This window comes from Neopelma chrysocephalum, unplaced genomic scaffold (genome assembly GCF_003984885.1).
Source record: "Neopelma chrysocephalum unplaced genomic scaffold, ASM398488v2 Primary Assembly neopelma1_103b, whole genome shotgun sequence".
NCBI lineage: Eukaryota > Metazoa > Chordata > Aves > Passeriformes > Pipridae > Neopelma > Neopelma chrysocephalum.
This window is the reverse complement of record NW_020897767.1, coordinates 5,128,894-5,149,195: the sequence shown is the minus strand read 5'-3', so window position 1 is coordinate 5,149,195 and position 20,302 is coordinate 5,128,894. Positions and strand designations below refer to the sequence as shown.

Genomic DNA, 20,302 nt, shown 5'->3' with positions numbered 1-20,302 from the left:
TTTCAAAGTGTTTTAAAATAGTGCTTAAAACCTGATGCATTTGCCTCCTATGATTACTCCCTATTGTAATTTTCCCATTTTTTTGGTCCTTATCTAAATCTCATGTCTAAAGGATTTATAGCTTTGTTACAATTCCACTGTTTTATTAAAGCCTTCCACTTTTCCCTGACTTATTTTCTTAAAGCTTATCTTCTTTAAAACAAACTTCTAGATCCGACTAATGTTTTTCCATCTCCTGACTTTGCTTTCATATCTGATTTGTAATCTCCTCTTCAAGTAAATGACCTGATGTGTCCAACTAACCCTTCTCAAATCCTAATGATCTATTCTCATTCTTGATTATCTCTTACAAGACATTATTTTTCCCCCACCCTCCTTCTCTTTGTTTTCATTCAGCCTTAAGGGTTTTCTTAAATTTAGGGAGAACAGATCAAGTGTAACACTTTTATTTTTCCTGGCTTCCCAGGAAGGAAAGAGATGGAGATTAATCGTGACCTGAGGACACTTCTGAAATGAAATGGCAGACAGGATGGTCTTCATTTGAATTATAAAGAACCCAACCTGCTGGCAAGCACAACCAAGTGCTTAACAGGGTCACTGCAGAGGAAAGGATATCTGATAGGCAAAGACTCAACTCTTTGAGTGAAGTTGTGGAAACACTGTATGTCCAAGTAAAGGATCATGTGTAGGCCAGTGATAGTCAAATAGGAATTAGTATCAGGCAGAACACAAGGAATGCACAGTAACAAGTCAGGGAATGTGCTATATATGAGAGACCCCAACTATCCCTGGATTTACATTTGAAAAACTTCATGCCAAGCCATAAGGCAGGAATGAGCTTCTTACCTATACACAATCCTACTTCATGGAGGGGTTGGTGAGCACACAAGAGAAGCTCTGCTTGGTTTGGGCCTGACTTGGTTTAAAAAGCATACAAGAGTCAAAATCCAAAGTAGTCAAATGAAATAACATTAAGGGTTACTTTTCCATAATAATTCTCTCTGATTTTCTTGCTGATCTAATAGTAATTCCTTACTGCTGCCTGATTAAAAAAAATGCTTCATTATGAATAGGTCGCTTCTTTTTTGTCTCATTAATCATTTCCTCAGTTTAACATGATGTCTGCTGTAGGTATCCACAAATCCCATTTGCCTCCTGAGGCTGTTCATCACAGCTCCATCCAAAACTCTGAAATGTGCAACCCTGCAACAATAAGCTTGTTGTTCTTTCTTCTCCATTTAGTTGTCTGGGTTGTTGAAGTAATTAAGATTAAACTGAATATTCCACAAACCCCACAATTCAAACTTTCTTCTGGTCTGCCTTTGTTGTAATAGTATGCAATCATTTAATACCATATTCATTAGAGAATTTTTCAACACAAGTGAAGCACCCTCATTTTGTCTACTCTCTCTGATTCATGCAGAATAATTTATTTATTCCTTTTCCTTCACTTACTTCTTACCCTTCTTACGTGACACACTTCATGTAATTCTTTTTTACATTTTCTATTTTAAGTTATGCTAATTTAAAGTGTTTTGCAAATCATCTTAAAGGCCATGAGATCAGTTACTCTCTTCCTCTAATGAGTACAGCAGGAACAAAACCATTGACCTAAAAATAGCTCCAACTAGTTTAATATGCATCAGGCTGGTTATTCATATCTGTCCCCTGTGATCTAAACATTAAATCAAAGATGTTGAACTCAGATGTTAGCACAGATTCCTCTTGTTTTTCCCCCTGTACACACTTGTATTTAAATTTCTGCCCCCAAGCCAGGGTATTTCACATAATCCTTCATCTGAATCATTGTTTCAATAAAAAAGATAAAATAAAATAGTTATAGAACATAGATCTGGACGTCTGAAATCAGTTTTTATTATTAATACTCTTCTATTTGTTAAAATGATGGGACAACGATATTTTTCTAGGTTGTGGAAAAGATTATTCTATTCTTTGCTAATGTAGGCTTATAAATATGCCAAACTACTGACAGTTATATAAAAATTTAATACAGTATAGCCTAAATCCCCTTTTTGTCACTCAATTTAACATGACTTTCAGTAATGTTAATAGTTCATTGCCTATTTATACACAGACTGTTGACATCTAAAATAATACTAATACTGACATTTTCATCTGCCTTATTCTCATAAATTATTTCTGATACAAAATGGTTCCTGGAAGAGCTTAACAAAACTGCAGTATTGAACAATGACAAACAATGCCATCAGATTTTGTATCACAGAATCAGAGTATAGATTTACTTTTGCAAAGAAACAGTCATGTTAACCAAGATGTCACATATTCCCCCTAAGCAACACAATTCCAAGATGGGCTCATGCACAGAGAGCTTCAGCATCTTCACTGGTCATGAAGTCTCAGGATTGGAGTTCTACAGACACAGAGTTAAAACTCCCCCTCAATTCTTATCCTCACCACCACAGAAGAGTTCACAACTCATTAGAATATGGAAAAATGATAATATGGGAAGTGGTTTATGGAATGCTAAACTGCTTCAAATTCAGAAGAGAATTTAGTAAATTAAAGGAGAATATGTTATTGGTGACCCTAAGACATATGAAGTTATTTTTGGCAGTAGGACATGTAACGATATGTGAAATTTTTGACATGAAAATGAAACCTAGTTTCCCCCTTTCTTACAAAAATAAAAGCACTTAAAAAAAAAAAGATATCAGGGATCTAAATCACACAATGTTCAATTAGGCTTTGATTACAGATGCTGTAGTTACTCCTGGTTTGTCAGTTTAGTTTGCCATATAATAACAATTGCCTATATAATAACTTCTTAAATAATCTTCAAAAATTGCCAATAAATATCTTGGTTCACTGTTCCTGTAGTATCTAGGTGATTTCTTTTGGGAATCCACTCAGATATCTTAAAGCCATATTTACATTTATTTTGCAAGGATTATAATTCTAGGGGGATCAACTTTCATTCATGCTATTGGCTAAACAACATATAAAGATTATGTATTTTGTGTAATCACATAAAGGTGCTTTGCAATTAAAAAATAATTAAAAACTAGGTCAATAGCACTGTTTTTGTAGCTTTCTGCAACTTTTGAAAAAAATCAGATAATTCAGATTAATGTCCGTATCAAAATTTACATTATTCATTTCTTCCATTCAATGGTAAATTCACTACATGCAATGTGTGTTTTTAAGTTTGTATAGGTGAATATGCACATTTAGTTTCAATATTTAACTTGCTGTCATGTTAAAGAAAACAAGGTGGCACTACCTGAGCTTTCTGTAATCAATATCTTGTCTTTTGGAGTCCTTATCAGAAGTCTGTAGGAATCAGAATAATTCATTTCTGTGTGGCTGATGAACCATAATTAACTTTACTGAGACAATAGTAGTGGAGAGAAGCTTTATTATTAAATGTAATTAGTAGGTGAGCTGATTGGGATCTACCCCAACAGATATACAGTCTCTCTGTGTTGTGGGGAAAAAAAAGGGAGAAAAAAACAATTTCTAAATATATTAAGAGTACTCTCAAAGGCTGTTTTTTCCAAGGCTGGTGGTGGTGGTTCTGTTGAGACCCTGGCATGAGCTGTGCCAGAGCAGAGAGCCTCAACATCCAGTGAAATACCACCTCATCCCTCCCCACAATTCTTGTCCTGCTGACAACATGATTTAGGAACACCCTTGGAGACTGTTACATTAGCAAAGTAAACAGGTTCTTCATTGACTGTTTTCAGTGTGCACCAAATCACCTTGTTTTGCTTATAAAATATAATACAAAATAATACTATCTACTTTATATATAATGATTTTTTGAGAATATTTCTGTTTAGAGGAAACACATTTTTTCACTCATTTTTATACAAAAATAATGATCTTATATGATTAGACACTCTTTGTACTGTAAGTATGATACAAATGGATTTATCTGGTTAACTAACCTAGTTAATGTGTTTGAGACATTCAGTAAACTGTTCTGTCAATATTTTTACTTTAAACTATAAGAAGAAAGAACGTGCATTTTTATGGTAAGATTTCCATTTTTTTTTCCAAATTCACATTAATTTGGCTTACTGGAAAGTGTTCATTATTATGCCCAAACTTTTAATTACATGTCTCAGATGTGTACTTTTAATTAACTGATGACATTTTCTTTGTTCAATTATTGTAGTTCAATACAACTGTTGTAAACTTATAAATTTTAATTAAAGCTGCTCCAATCTCCAGCTATATAACGTTCACATAGGAATTTGCCAAAAGGCTTAGCAGTAAGTAAGCCAACAGTGAATAATCCCTGAATTGCCAGTGGGATTTGTTTAACAAATTAACATTTGTGTGCAGATAATGAGGTTCTACAACTTAACACATCCAGCAAAGATTTAGCACAATCATGTTTTAAAAAAATAGTAATACTCTGCAATTTACTTAATTAGTTATCACATTACTATTCTGTATTAGGTGGTGAAAGAGAAGAGGATTTACACATTCACCAGAACACACACATTCACCAGAAGAGTATTTTATATGCTGCACTAATTTATTTGTATCAGAATATGATGCAAAATTTGTTCTCAGGTTCTTTCTTTCTTCCTCAGTTTTTGAGCCAGAATCCAAAGGAAATTCCCTGATTCCCAGGGAAGCCTCCAGCTGTGGGGACCCTGCAGAAGCACCTCTTCATGAAGCTGAAATGACTGGCAGTCCCTAAGCTTTCCAAAGGGAATGTGTGTAAAATGACACTTGTGAGATCGATTCAAAGCTGTTTGAGTTGTATAATATGCAAGAATTGGCAAGGACAATCAAAGCCTCTAAGAAAGAAATGATCACTAGTGATTTATATTTTGCAGATGAGTTTGGATTGGCACTCACACACCTATGGCTTCTGCAACTTCCAGAGGAAAAGGTTTTATAGTTTTGAACAAAAAAAAAAAAGGTATAAAAAATATAAAATTACGAAAATATATGAAACTTTATTTTAGCAGGTCAGTTTGATGAGTCAGTTGTATAATGGATCAGAAGTATAAGTGCTACATTTTGAGGAACTGTTTGTGAGCACCGTTGTACAGGAGGAGGAATGCACAGGCAGCAATAGCACAGCAGAACAAGGTAAAATGATATTGAGCTGACTTTATTTTAAAATAGTAATTTTATACTTCACAGAAATGTGAGGGAATTCTTTAACAAAACCAGTTTTGCAATGTACCTTTTGGAATGTGGGGATTTAAAAGACGTGTAGATGTGCCACCTGGGGACATGGTTTTGTTGTGGACCTGGCACTGCTGGGTGAAGGGTTGGACATGATCTTAGAGGTCTTTTGCAAACTTAATAATTCTATTTTTCCTTTGCTAGATGACAGGTCAACCTGGGACGACAAAATATTTCAAATCTAGACACAATATAATGCTGAAGCTCTAAAACCATTAAGGAAAAATTGAGCAATTCCTGGTAATAAAGAATGTTTTTATTCCTACATGTAGGAACGTGCAATAAAGCAACATATAGACCAATTACTCTCATATGAACCTGACACAGCAGATCAACTCTGCCTTGGAGGCTGAGACAAGGAGAAAGAACATTGTTCTGGTCTGGATTTCACACCCTCAGTCCAACTGCAAATGGCCTGTGCAGCCCCTGCAGCTACACGTGTGCTCACTGAATGCAAGGACTGAAGGACACACACAGTGCGTGTGTATTCGACTGGAAAGAGGAAATGGTTCTCGCAAAAACACTTGAGGAATTAAGCTTTGTTGACCTAATTACAGTTTCTAATGCTTTTGGGGAGTCCAGTTTAGCTTCCCTCTGCAAGATACATAATGGCCTTAGTATATCATGGATTAGATTAAACTAGGATAAAGGGACATCTCACTGGCATGCTAGTTTGTTTCCGTAACACACGATTTATGGCCTGATGTAGATAAGAAATACAGTCTGATAAGAAATAGAGATTTCTTCTTAATAGAATATTTACAGCATCCAGGGGCTAGGCATGCAAGGAAGATGAGATGCAGATCAACTTGAAAATTTCTTGGAAGTTATCAGGAATACTAGATGGCGGCTGTGTCATTTGGAAAGATATATGGTCTCTTTTCCACATTTCCAGCACGGGAAAGTTATGGTGTTGGCTTCAAGGCATGGCTACCCTCATGAATTGGAAATGGCAGATAAGACATCTGGTTAACTTGAAATATGATTCTTAAAAATTTGATGAAACTGTTAAGGGGACAGAGCACTGCAGAAGAACACTCCTATCAGCAGGCATGCCTAGAGTCATTAGAACCAGCTCTGTGTTGGTCTCAGCTCATAAAGGCACTCTTTGGTCATGTGTGGTTCAATAAATATTAGCTGCTGCTAAAGGTCCAGCTTGCCCCAAATCAGGCAATTGAACAATGAAATGTGGACTGTGGTGATGTCCATGCTGGCTCTCCTGGTGCATTTTTGTGCAGGCACATCATTCCATTTGGGACACAAAGCACCAGGCTGATGCTGCATTCCCAGGCCTGCTGCAGCAGCTGGGCCATGGTGAAAAATTTAGCAGAAGTATATTGTGGAACCTGCTCATATCCTGCCTTTACCCACTGGTGACAAAACCTACTGCAATAATTATTTCAGCAAGGCTGGGAGATTTCAGAAGCTGGATTTAGCAGGAAAATATAAATTAAAAATACCCATGCAATGGCATAGCTGTGTGAGCACAGCAAACGTTGCTGCCTGGGAAAGGGAAAACAAACTGCTGGAGGTGAGCAAGCCCTATAGTTGCTGCCAAAAGAAAAGGATTAAATAAAGCCCTGGGGGCTCTGCAGGACTCAAAATGGAGCTGAGTTCCAGAAGCCAAGTTATTAATTTTATTAAGCCTTTTAACCCCACAAAAGAATCAATTAAATGGCAGACATGTAAAGATGTGGGAATAAACATCCTCTCTTCAGATGAGGAGGAAGTTCTGCATGTCATTTAAATCACCCACAACTTACTTCCATTCACATGCATGTCCTCACTTAGCATGTATTGATCTCACTACATTGATAAAAATCGCCACTTATCATTTGTGTCAGTTCCATCAGCTGTTAGAGGCAGTTTAAAGTATAATTAATCAACTTCTAGTACAAGTAATTCTTATTTTCTAATATTTAGTCATTATTATGGATATAACTATGAACAATATTATTAACCCCCAACTACTCAGAACTGAAAGAAAAGATTACTAGATTTGCATTCACCTGGAATTTTGCCACCACACCTCAGTCAATAAGAGGAGGCTCCACAGAAGCCACCAAGTGAGGTTAAATTACTAAACTACATATGCTAGAGTTAATTAGTAAGAAGTGCTGAGGAAATCATTATGATCTAAATCTCTGCCACAGAGACTCAGATACATAATTTTGCATTTCAGAGAGCTCTCTCTGTGCTGAACAGTCATGAAGTTCTCAAGATCGGGTGCCTGTACTTTTCTTTCAGAGATCAGGGTGTTGGTCTCTTCATCACAGGAGAAAATGATTCACATCTTCAGCAGCTAATAGCTTCTGAGGAGAAGAAGGGACTAGACAGCAAACTCTTCTCCAGCTGTTCTACTTTGAATCAAATATTTAATTATTCCTTGAAGCAGAAAATAGAAATCTACTTCTCCCTTCTCACAGAATTGCTAAGAGTACTTTTTATCACACTTTCCCTCTCTAGCCCAAACACTAATTGCAAGTTACAAAAGCTTATGTGTTAGGGACAGAGATCAACTGTCAAAGCACCACTTTTTAACAGGATTATTTCAAATTCCTTCAGGAAAATGAAGGATCTGAGTTCTCATCAACCAAGTCTTCCTGAGAATTAGATGACTAAAATTCCTGTTTGGTGAACTCCAGGAAGGCAAAGGCAAAAGACTGAGGTCACCAAATTTAAGCAAGTTCTGTGTATGCACATAAAAATTTAGAGGGAGAATTGAGACAAAGAGAGAACAAATTGTATGGGCTTGTTCCAGGTGTACTTTGACTGGACCTTACACTTTACAATTCCATTTGTCCACCTCAGCACCTGAGTCTTTATATTGAACACTTATTTATATGCTCCCTTTTCTGGGATGCAGTTTAATTCACTGAGACATGTAAGTGAAAAGCACTATTGATTATAAAGTATAAATATGTATGACATGTTCTGATGTTTTGCACACCATTTAAGTACAAACAAAGCAAATAAGTTACAAAGAGAAAAATATCACAAGAAGGGAATAAATCCAAGCATTTAAGGCAGGTATAATAGTAATATAGAGCTGTTCAGAAATATTTACCAAGGAGAGAGGCTCCACAGGTTCCTCCATTCTGGCAGTAGTTGTAGCAATGGTTTGTTTCACACCTTTCTCCAGAGTAACTTGGCCAGCAGTGACATCGGGGATCCCCCTTCTCGTTTATAATGCACTTTCCTCCATTCTCACAGGTTAATTTACAGGTGCCATCTGCAGCAAGAGCACACACAGAGTGGTTCAACAACCCCATTTCATGGAACTGGCAAAACAGAATCCTGTCTCTCAAACAGAGCTAGAGATCTCTGTCAGTGCGGGGGGGGGGGAATATCACTTTTCAAAACTGAGAAAGTAAACTATCAGTTCTGTTTCCACAGCGCTGGAAAAAAAACAACACACTTAGGAGATCATAAGTTTCAGAAAGGCTGTCAGGAGCTGCAGAGTTGGTGGGAGCTTGCACCCTACTGAGTTGGGGGCCTGTGCATGGCACACCCAAATGATGTCACAGGGAAGTTGACCACCCTAGGATCTGAGTTACTAATGACAGTACGAATTCTTGTTTGAAACTATAATTCCTAGTTAGTTTAAGAACTAGAAAATTGAATGATGGTTTCATCTGGGAGACCTCAGGAAACTTCCCAGTCATTTTCTGATGACCTCAGCCTTTTTCTATGAGTTGTTTTTGGATCTCTCTTCCACTCTCTCTATTAACTAACAGCCTTCTTAACTAAGCTTTATCCAAAATATTTAAAAAGGAAATTACTCAGCTTTTAAATCCTCCTCAAAAATTGATGTTTGCATACTAACTTGTTGCTCCTAAATCATATTTCCTGATAATTTCTTTTTCTCAACCGCTCAGACTGTAAAATCCCTGAGAACTGGTACTGCCTGCTGCTCTGCATTCACTGACTGCTGATGGCACATCTTAGAGGTGAGGTGTGAGGTGACACAAATTCTGATTAGTCCAGACTCAATCTTCCTATAAAGCTGTTTTGTAATTAGAGTTGTGCCTCTCTTGGAAACACATTGAAAAGTAAACCTCTATTCATTTCAGTGAACAGGATATAAAATTATTCAATGATACCAACAAGAAATTAATTACAGACTAGCATATAATGCTCAAACATCCAAAAACCTGTAATTCTAAAGAAAAAGACAAGCACCTTTCCAGCCCAAAACATGTTTGCAGCAATGAAACCTGTCATTTCTCAAATAGCAAAACAAATCCTGTGCAGCCAGACTACTTCCTAACTAATCCAGTATTTTAGCCTACATGGCTTTAAACAAGAGGGATATCACAAGCACTGAAAACTCTCCAGTAACAGATCCACCAGCTGCTGGTGTTTTGCTGAGTTCATCTGGTTTAGTCAAACAACTGATGAGGAGGAGTCAAGGTTCCCATTTGTTCCATACCTGTTGAGGTCTAACATTGACTGACGTGACACAGGCACAGCAACTCCTTTGATATTCAAACACATTGCGTTGCAAAAGTGCAGAATTTAGGAATGTCACACGTCCTCTACCTGACCAGTTCTCTCCAGCACAGATTCTGCAGAGCCCAGTAATATAACTGTGCTTATGCAGAGCCCTTTCTTTGAATGCACCCAAATCTCTCTTTCCTGCCTGTGTACACACCTCCTCTGCAGGGTCTGCTGCCTCCTTTCACAACTAGTGCTGAGATGGTGCAGACATGTAACCTGGGATCAAATCTATTTAAACAAAACTTCTGGAAACTCATCTTTCAGGTAATTGTACCTTTCTCAAATCAAGCTGAAACTAGATAGCAAATCTAAAAGTTACTGTGGTGGACTGACTGGCACATCGTTACTTCATGGCTGTTTACAATAAAAATATGAAATCCTGTTTGCACTTAATTTTTTGGTATCCACCCTGGATACACCTGCTGTAACAAAGCTACTTTGTATTTGGGAGTTTGAGGATGCTTCAGTGTTTTATTTATTTGGGTGGTTCATTAAATCCTCTGATGTTCCACGAACCATTCTTTGGTTGCTCATTATACAAGTTGTTTGAATGGATAATGTAGCATATCTTATCAGAGAGAAGGTCTATTTTTGTTTTGCTTATCTTATCTGTTTTACTTATCATTAGTCATGAGTTTATGGAGCAGAACTTGGTAAAAACAGAATAAATAACAGTGAAGTACAGACAACTGCTCATTTTTATGAACCTTTCTGATAGTGCATTACAAACATGCTCTTCGAGAGCAATTCCACAGAATTGAGACATAAAATATGAAAAAAAAATTACAATTACTACTGATTTTGTTCTCTATGAAACATTTTAAATGCAAGAGTTCCAACACAAATCTAATATGAAACAGAGAAAAGTTACTTCAACAATTTTGGACTTTAAATAAACCAAGAAATAGGATTGAAAGATCCAATGGATAAGCCAGTTGTAAAATACTACATTAGACTTTAACAATATAGGGGTTTTAATGCTGCTGCTTTGTTGTCTGAAAGTAAACACAAGAAACAAATTACACTTGCAGATTCACATCAACCGAGTACAAAAGGAGATCAGATGCTTTTTTGTGGGAGGCAAGAGCAGAATGGTCCCATAGAAGAAGACAGGAAAAAAAAAGAATACGGCAGAGAAACAGAAGAATTGGTCTAAAAAGCTGAATACAGTTAATTTGAATTACTGAATAAAGACCTCTGAAAGAAGAGCTGGGAACAGCTCTAGCATGTACACTCTCTTGGAACAAGGTTTAAAAAAAAAAAAAAAGGTAAAATCAGAAAAGTTTCTATCTGGAGTCAATTCTGTGCTGCTCTGTGCTTGCTGGAACTTGGACTCAAAGACCTCCTGGCTGCTCTTTTCACTTGTGAACTGCCAGAAGTAAATCATTTCACTTGCTACCCTACCCCTAGTTTAGTCACTGGACCTCTAACATGAAAGAAAGGAAAGTATTACAGGTCATCTAATTTTATATATTCTCTCCTGCTGCCTTGACTTGCCCATTTCAATCTTAATATACTGCTAATAAAGAATCGAATAATTTTAATTTGCAGGTTTTCTTATGTTTTTTAATGGACTTTGGCTTATCTGCTCCATCTCTGACTCTTTTCTTTTCCTGAAAGTAAAAGGAAAACCTTACACAGAAGAAATATGATACAATAGCAAATCAAAGCCTCGTGAACTCTACTGGTATTTTAACTCATTCAATTTTTTGATATTCCATCTCTCTCCCCTATACATTTTTTTTTTATATTTCTATAACAACCCTCTCTTTTTTGAGAAAAATGCATCTTACTTTTTGCTATTTTCTCCCTTTTGAAATATCCACCAATTTCTGGATTAGACAAGTTCAATGGAGAGATGCTGCTACAGAGCACAAGGTTCATGACCTACATGCTTTGGGACAAGAACAGTTTCCCTCCCTACAAAGGAATATACTCATCTCATGGGGCAGAAAATTTGGTCTTGCCTACCCTTTGGACAAAGGTGTAGCTCATTCTTTATAGAGATGAATGCACCTACTAAAGACAGAGTGCAGAGTTCTAATAGTATGGTAAGGTTTTACAAATATTCATGTCCTCACAGAAAGTCTTACTACCTGTCAGTTTTCCATATGTTTAAATGTATCAGAACATTGTTATCCCCAAACTTTGACTGAATGCTGTAAGAGAGATGCTACTCTCTGTTTTCCCTTCACATTTTTTTTCCTTTTAAAAATATTTGCTTTACAATTTTCAAAGGAAGAGAAGGTCTAAGAAAAGGATGCACAGTAAGAAAAAATAACTGATGCCCATTTTCTTCTGTTCTGGGAAACACCAATCCCAACACTAACCCCTTTGTAAATACAGGAGATATGCTGTAAAGAATTTTTTTTTTTTCAAATCAGGAGCAGATTTCTGTGTGACCCTGGTTCTATTTGATACCTAGGAAGGCTGAAAGCAGGACAAACCCCCAAAAGATGGCATGGATTGAACTGCCATAGCTTGTGCTCCCTGAGGCAGACATTGGGTGAAAAAGGAGGTCCATAGGGATTAATCTCTCTATCCCCAGCCAAAGCACTTGCTCTGCCTGAAATCCACATGTGCAGTGGGCAAGTCCCCACAGAAATGTGCAGAAGGAAACAACACGATGAATTAAATGTTTCATCTCTGTTCAGAAGCAACACCAGATCTGAGTTTTTGTAATTTTTCCTCAGGCTTTTCATTCAGCCAAGAGAGCAGAAATATTCCCCTCTTAGCAGGAAAGTGATAAACGTGAAGCTCCAGATCAGGGAACTCTTGGAAGTGTTCATTACTCTTGCTCACTCAGCTGTACTACACACTGTCTTCCTCCAGTGCCAGTCTCTCCGTTCTCATCCTCTTGGTACATTTTTAGCTTCATTGTGCTACAGACAATTAGATACAAGAAACCTAATGGATGCAAATCCAGGGGTCTCTTTTAGGAAAATGAAGTTGTACTCTGCCCATTGGAAAACTACAGGGTAGTTTTCAGTTCTAAACTGAAAGTCAGGCCTGCTACAGTCAACAACCCTCAAAAAAACCTGTGCTCTGTCAGTCACTATCATCTAGGGAGAAATGAGATGGAAGCTTATCTAAGAACACACAGGAACTTGTTTTGATATTGTTATTAAAACATTCTGAATGATGCAACCCCAACTTGAAAACCCCAAATGAAACCCAAAAGCTGTTTCTCATGGGTTGCGTCAGACGCTGGTGAAACAGCTGTGTCAGGCAATCTGGGTTCAGTCTTAAAAAAAGCCACTGAGTATTCAATATTTAGTATTCCTCACATAGGCCTTATGGAGAAAAATGAGCTCAAGGGGTCAAGCTAGTAGTAGTATCATGCAGAATTTTAGGACAGCTAATTTTCTTCTATTGAAAAACAAACAAACAATCAACAACCCAGTTTTTGGAATATAGCCATAACAGGTCAAGACTGAGATTACCTTGCAGTTACCAACCTTTGTAGTAGGCAGACTGAGAAGAAATTGTACAAATGCATCTGTACAATAATAATGCTAAAACCTACCAAAAGGAAGAATGGCATTATACCATTGACAATGATCATTATTTGCTGGAAGGCATTTTCCACAAGGATAGTGAAATACGTATTGCCAAAACAGAATCTTCAGCCTCAAGCTCTCCTGAGGACACTATTTAAGATGGATGGGAAGCAGAGATGGCTGTGACATTTTGACACTGTCAATTATATATTATTCAGAAAGTACAATTTAATCACATTTGTTCTTGATATCCACTTTGAAAGTAAGAAACTTCTTACATAACACGAAATAGTCACTATGCAAGTACAAAACAATCAGAACCTTTCCCTTCTATTGCTGCATGAACGACATCCACTACAGGAAATCAAAAAAATGAGTTTTCAGATTTGTAAATGAGTGGTAGTTTACTGCTGAACACATAAGATATAATGTATATAAATCACTGTAACCCATCCACTACACTTCTATTGCAATGTGATCAAACTAGTAGCAAAACCAAAAGAATACATCAGTGAAAAAGTGTTTTACAGAGACATCTCAAAATCCTTTGGGATTTTGTTCTTTTAGGGACAAACCAGAAGACCTCTAAAATCAACAGAAATATTTTGACTGACTTGCAATCAGGATTTTAATGCAGACCAACAAAAAACCATGACTATATAACCTCCCTTTGGATTTCTAGGTCACTCTTCTGCAAAATACAGCCAAGTAAAGCAGGAATTTCTGGTTTGAGTTACTGACATCCATAACTGTGCCAAAAATGCTCTGAGACAACCAAGACAATATAAAGGTAGATTTAAATAAGGCAAATGTTTCTGGAATACTTCATATATGTTTTCTAGATCTTCATCAGGAAAGGAACAAAAGACTACAGCTCATAATTTTTTATTCCATACTGTATAAGTACCTAAAATAAAAGAACCTGGTTTATAAATTGACTTGTCTTTTGTTTGCAGGCTATTAGCGACCTATTAATGGCAAGTGGACTGTAAGTCAGCCTTTAATTATAAACCTGCATTAATTCAAGATGCTGATCTTGAGGTCACCTCTGATGTTTCCAGGAATCTCTGCTGACCCTTGGAAGCCTAAGTGGAGTGTCAGCATGATACAGCTGTTTAACATCCGCTTAATACTTTAAAAAAAAATCAAATAGTGCAATAACATACACTTGTGAGAGTGCTATGATACAGAGGTTTTTTCAATTCATAATTTATAATCTGTGAGGCTACAAAACCTGCAATCTGTTTTACAAAAATAACATGCTGGAAAAAAATGTACAAAAAAGCCTACGGTAGACATTACCTGAAATATAACTGTAAACAAAAAAAACCTAAGAAACACTTATTCAGCAGCCCTTTAAAAAGTCATAACAGATATTGCAGCTGTGGGAAGGTACTGAAAATTATCAATATATTAAAAATGCTTCTCTAGGCATTTTCTGCCTATCCATAAAAATTTATAACCAGCAGTGAAGTAATTTAAAAGCCTCTTCACTTCTTTCTCAAATAAAAACACACCTTCCTAAAAACATTACCATGGCTTAATCCTTTGCCCCATTAGTAAAACTGTAGCATTGCTGAAATTATGGGCTCAAATTACTGCAATTTAGCAGTGAAAAACAATATTCTTTTATTTGCCCATTCTTCAACACCTACATAGTAACTATGGGTAATTTGAAATAATTTTTTTGGTGGTGCTGTATCAGCATAAAATCTTGAAAAGACACTTGGAGAGACAGGGAGGGTGTTTAGAGTTGGGAGCTTTACTAACACCACATCATTAACCACTAAAACACAGTTCTGTTAATTCAATATTTGAAGAGTAGGCAGTATAGATTGGTGAGATTTTCTCCACACCATTATGACATTTCAGGTAAATTAATTTAATTGCTAAATTCAGCACTTTATGTACTAAGGATATCACCAAAATATCTACCACTTACACTTCTGAGCCTGAAATTAGACATCAGAAAAACATCCTAATATGTATGATACACATAAGAAATACTATCCTGTGACTTCCAGAACATTTTAAAATTCAAGCTGGCTAAGAATTCATTCCAGCAGTCTGACCACCTTAGGTTCAGCCTAAATTAGGGTGAAAACAGTTTTAAAGTACTTAATACTCTTCTGTGGAAAAGAATATTTTCCTCACAGCAAGAACTTAGAAGCCCTTTTCCCATGAAGTCTGGTTTCCTGTGTCTTGATATTAGTCATTATAGATGTTACCAAAAGACATAATTTTAGGTAAAAATATTTCAGTTGGTTTTTTCTTTCTTTGCCTGTTACTTCAAAGCCATTATTATTTGCTATGTTGCCCTCACTGCCCTTTGACTGTTGCTGCAGTGTAAGCAGAGGTGTTTCTTGATGGTCTTTAAAGTTATTTTTTTGCTCCTAAATGGCTAATGTTTAATTTGGGATCCAAAACACTTCAGAGCCTTCCAAGCTGCTTTTGGTCAATATGTATATACACTCACTTTTTAATATCATCTTGTATCACTTCAATTGAAAGCTCAATTTTTATTTTGAAGAATATTATCAGGGGTAGGTTTTTTTTTGATCTGGGATTTTGCTTCTCCATATTTTCTTTCCATTTCAGCTCAGTAATACGTATATGGAACAATATTAAAAAACTGGACTCTCAGACAACTCAGCCTTTTGCAATGACAAAAAGTGACCAGCTGTTTATTTTCTAGTTCTCATGCAGTTTTCAATACCTACCTAAGAGGCTTTGATCAATGCATGTTCCATTCATCACTGACTTTCCTTCTGGACAAGCACATGTTGCACCAGAAGGGTTGAGTAAACAAATGAATTCACAAGTCAGGTGCAAGCATGGATTAGGTACTGTTTAAAAAGACAAAATAATAAAAATATTGATTTCATTTATTTATTTTTAGAATTTACATCTTTGTTCTAAAGCTGGAACAAGATAAATAGTCAGATATAAAAATTCTGATACACTTCCAGTTTCCAGGATGTCAACAGCTTAAAGTCCATTAACACCCTCACCCTCACTCAAACAGCAGTGCAAGACTCACAGAAGGATAGAATTTACTCCAGTAACAAAAAATGTATTGGTAATATGGAGCAAAAAACTTCATCTGCTTTTAGCTAGAGCTATTTGTATTCAGCCCTCTTCTAATTCTTTTATATCTCATTTACATTGCAGGTACAAAAGGCTTTTGTGTACACATTTGTCCAATGTCCTTTCAAATGAGTGAAAATGCATCAAACGATCTAAATCAAACTTACATAAAGATATATATAACTAAATCTATTTTCAGTTTGTGCAATCAGCTTCTGGTTTATATTTGTACAACTTGGTTACTTCCCCACCCTCTCCCCCCCAGGTGAATGTGCTCAATATTGAGTTTACAGTAATTATGCTTACTCACAGTCCATCTGTTTGTAGCGGTGAAAAATCAAGGCACTTTTTGCTTTATCAACATCCACACTTAGATATTCCACAAGGCTCCTGCCAAATTTGTGTACTCTAAATGCACCATTTTTAGGACCTGCTCCATATATGTAATCCTCAAAAATGTCGATTCTATGTGGATGCAGCAAACCTTGAATAAAAATGGATAATAAATAAAAATTCATATTTAAATAATAAATAACTTTGTCTTCATAATAACTTCAATTGCATTTCTATGATTACCACCTAAAGACATTACTATTATTCAGACAGATGGTTTTGTACCCACAAAGGCTGTCTAAAAAAAGCCAATCTGCTTAAAAGGAACTCTTCCACACTGCAAGCAACTAAAATCTCAAGCTTTCTATTAGTTTCCCACACAATTCAGCCTCAGAAACTGGGTGATTATTGAAAAGTGGGGAAACTCTATAGTAGCAGCTTGTTAATTAGAACACATTCAGGTACAACACTTTAACTAGAAGTATGTGACAAGGAAGAAACAGATAATTTTGCTTTAAATCAAAGAAACTACTTCAGCTCCTTCTTCACATATTTGAAATGCTAGTTTTTGTACTACATGTATTTTAATTCATAATTATAGCAAATTAATGCAAAATAAATTGTTAACTCTACTAATTCCTTATTTTTAAGAGCTATGAGGGCCTGTTAGACCACATGGTTTTATTTCCTATGCACAGCTGGCTGTGGAATTTCACACATTTACCCAGGTAACAAGGCAATGGCTTCTGATTAAAACTTTTTTGCCAGGGATCCATCTCTTCTTGGAGCCATAAAGAAACAGAATCTATCATTCCTTGTGATACCTTGCCCCTGCTATTATCTCCATTTACACTAAAACTGGTTTTGTATTTCAGTTGTATTTACTTAATTTCAACTATCAGCCTTGATTTCTTCCTACTGTTCTTTCATGCTATCAATACTTTGTACTCAGTATTTTATTTCAATAAAAATATCTCTAAATTCCAAGTAATTATTTTATGTTTATTTAATTAAATTGGTTGAAGTTTTTAATCTCATGGCAAAGCAACTTCTAAACTCCTTCAAATTTCCTTTGGTTCAATGTTAGAGGAGGTTTTTGTCAGATTCCTACACTCAAAGGATCTTTATTCAGATGATTACCTTCAAGTTATGGAAGAATATGCTTTAAAATCAAAATAGGATGATTTACATCTGGTCCTGCCCAATCTGGATTGTGGGAGTATTCTCATAGTATATTCCAGAACACCCTGGTGAATTCTGGACAATTAGTGAAAAAATTCAAGAGCACTAGATGTAACATCACCCTGATGAAACCCCAGCACCAACTACCCACTAAGCAATTCTCCCCAAAAGCCTGCTATCAAATATTCTTGTTTTAAATGTGTTCTCTTTTCTACTCATAAATTGCCACTTAACAAAATGTTAAAAAACCAACATGCAGTTCTATAAAAAGAAAGTTTGCTTAACTAGAATCTCTTTTCTTACCAAGGGAACTTTCCTCATTCACATTCAGCTAGGAGAATTCTGTGATTACTTGCTGACCTGAAAGCCAAGCCCATTATTTCTCCCAGAACTGATTCAGATCAACTGTTCTACAAACTCCTGTTCAATGCAGACAGCTCTAATTTCTTAGTCAAGGTTCTCCTGTTGCTACATAAGTCCAAGTGAGACCAAGCCTAAATATCAACCACAATGTTATTCGATAATACCTAAGCTAATGATTAGATAAAAAACTTGGAGTTTGGCATATATCATTGAATCATTATTCCCTGAAAGTAATTTTATTAGATTATCTTAAAGCTAAAATTATCTTTAAACACCTATTTTCTTTCAGATAATACCTGAAGTATTGCCTAATAAAACCAATAAATATTACTTAATAATAACTGCTTTTTGTTTACACACTTTCTCTGAATAGTGAAACTTCAGTGAAATAGAATAAAACAGGAATCAGGTTATAGAAAAGTTCTCCATACCTTGTTTAGTGCTCACAGACACAACTGAGTCAGAACCATCAAAAAGGACACTCCCAATAACAGATAATTCAAAATCAGCCCAGAACAGGCGCTGACTGAACTGATCAACTACGAGGCCTACAAAGAAGATAAAGTTCAAATAGGTATATAAAACCTGGAAAAAAAATGTTATTTTTATGTATCTGTATATTTTTATATCATGCATATCTTTGTGGACACAAAATATGGTGACAATGAGAAAAACTTGACTGGAAACCAAGAAGAATAAAATGTAACACCTTCTACTTAAACCTTCCTCTTGGGGCAACTGTGGCTTTTTACTTTCTTTAACTTACTGTGCCAAGGTCAGTACCTTTCCTAACCCATTATCCTCAGTAGATAAGGATATATACCAGGTGGGAATTAAACATGGAATCTAATCCTCTAATGTGCTTTACCAACAGAAACCCATTATTCCAAGTGGCAGCACTGCTTGTTAAAAACAAGGCATTAAAAATTCACAGAATTTTCCTAACTTACCCAGTTTCCAACAGTAAATAACTGTGTTCTTGTTCTTATCGCCAATACTTCACACGCAGTAATTATTATAGAATTAAAAATCAGATTATTTTAACTACATTAGTGCTGCAGGACTTACACAGCAATATTGACAGATGTGTATATATGAAAAGAAAGCACAAGCTATATATGAAAAGAAAGCACAAGAGTGAGTGACTGACAGTACAAATGAGAATAAAAGGTAGATAACATTGTGACTACACAGCCTTTAGGCAATAACGAAATAGTTAAATAAAGTAACCCGTGTTTCATAGGGGATGATTAAATGATTAATATGCCATTTTAGGTCACATCAAAACATTCAGCCTGAAAAAACTATTTGAAACATAAAATAATTTCATTCTGAGCTTTTGAAGTCGTAGTGTATTTTTAATAAGAATAGGAAAAAAAGTATTTTTCTTCCTATTGATGTATGTAGGTAAGTCAGAAAAAATACATCAAAAGAAATTATACATAACAGCAAAAATACTCCTTTTAAGGTCATAAATTAATCAGCCAGAGATAGATGAGAGGAAGTGGAGAAAGTGACTCATAAACTAGTGAAATATGTTTACATTTGAAATTCCATTAAAAAAAAAAAAGGCCCCTGTAAAAGAAACACTGGTCTTCAGGGATACAGCTAAAGAGAATAATTTCTGGTAAAAGGCAATCACAATGTGTCAGTTCTTTGTGATACGTGGTACCTGTAAGGGAGAATGTTTTAGGAGCAGTCCCCACTCTCCAGCTTTAAATTATTCTTTGCATTTTAATAAGAATATTCAAGTACTATAATAATAAATAAATAATATTCTCAAAGTATCTCTCACAGTATCGGAGATAAGACACTGCAAAAAAAGTGTTTGTTTTTGTTTTATACATACAGAACTCCTGTGTAAGTAATTTCTATGGAAATCCTATGAAGTCGAGCCCAAATGCTCAAACTGTCCCTTCCTTTTACATGAAATAGGAAAGGCATGTGCAGTAATAAATTTATGAGCAGTAAATTTATGAGTAGTAAAGTCTTATTTAGGAGAAAACATTAAAGGTTTGGATTCTTTCTTTGCATTTCCTCTACAAAGACATGCATCTTTTTGAAATATCTGCTAAAAAATTAAAAGACTCCATAAACATCTACTTTCCACTATGAAGTAAAGGAAGAAAAAAGCACAGAAGGATGTC

General features: G+C 35.8%; 1 protein-coding gene across 7 annotated transcripts in view; it reads right to left on the bottom strand.

Annotated features, from left to right (window-relative positions):
* The window catches only part of LRP1B (LDL receptor related protein 1B), a 677,950-nt gene that overhangs the window by 29,631 nt on the left and 628,017 nt on the right, over positions 1–20,302 (bottom strand). For 6 of the 7 annotated variants that reach the window (XM_027695895.1, XM_027695888.1, XM_027695892.1 and 3 more), the window contains 4 exons: positions 18,587–18,703; positions 16,588–16,761; positions 15,911–16,036; positions 8,258–8,422 (listed from right to left, as the gene is read on the bottom strand). In XM_027695895.1, coding sequence (XP_027551696.1) covers positions 8,258–8,422; positions 15,911–16,036; positions 16,588–16,761; positions 18,587–18,703 — 582 coding nt within the window. Of the gene's footprint in view, positions 1–8,257; positions 8,423–15,910; positions 16,037–16,583; positions 16,762–18,586; positions 18,704–20,302 lie in introns of those variants that run through there. The other variant, XM_027695894.1, reaches the window with a different exon arrangement.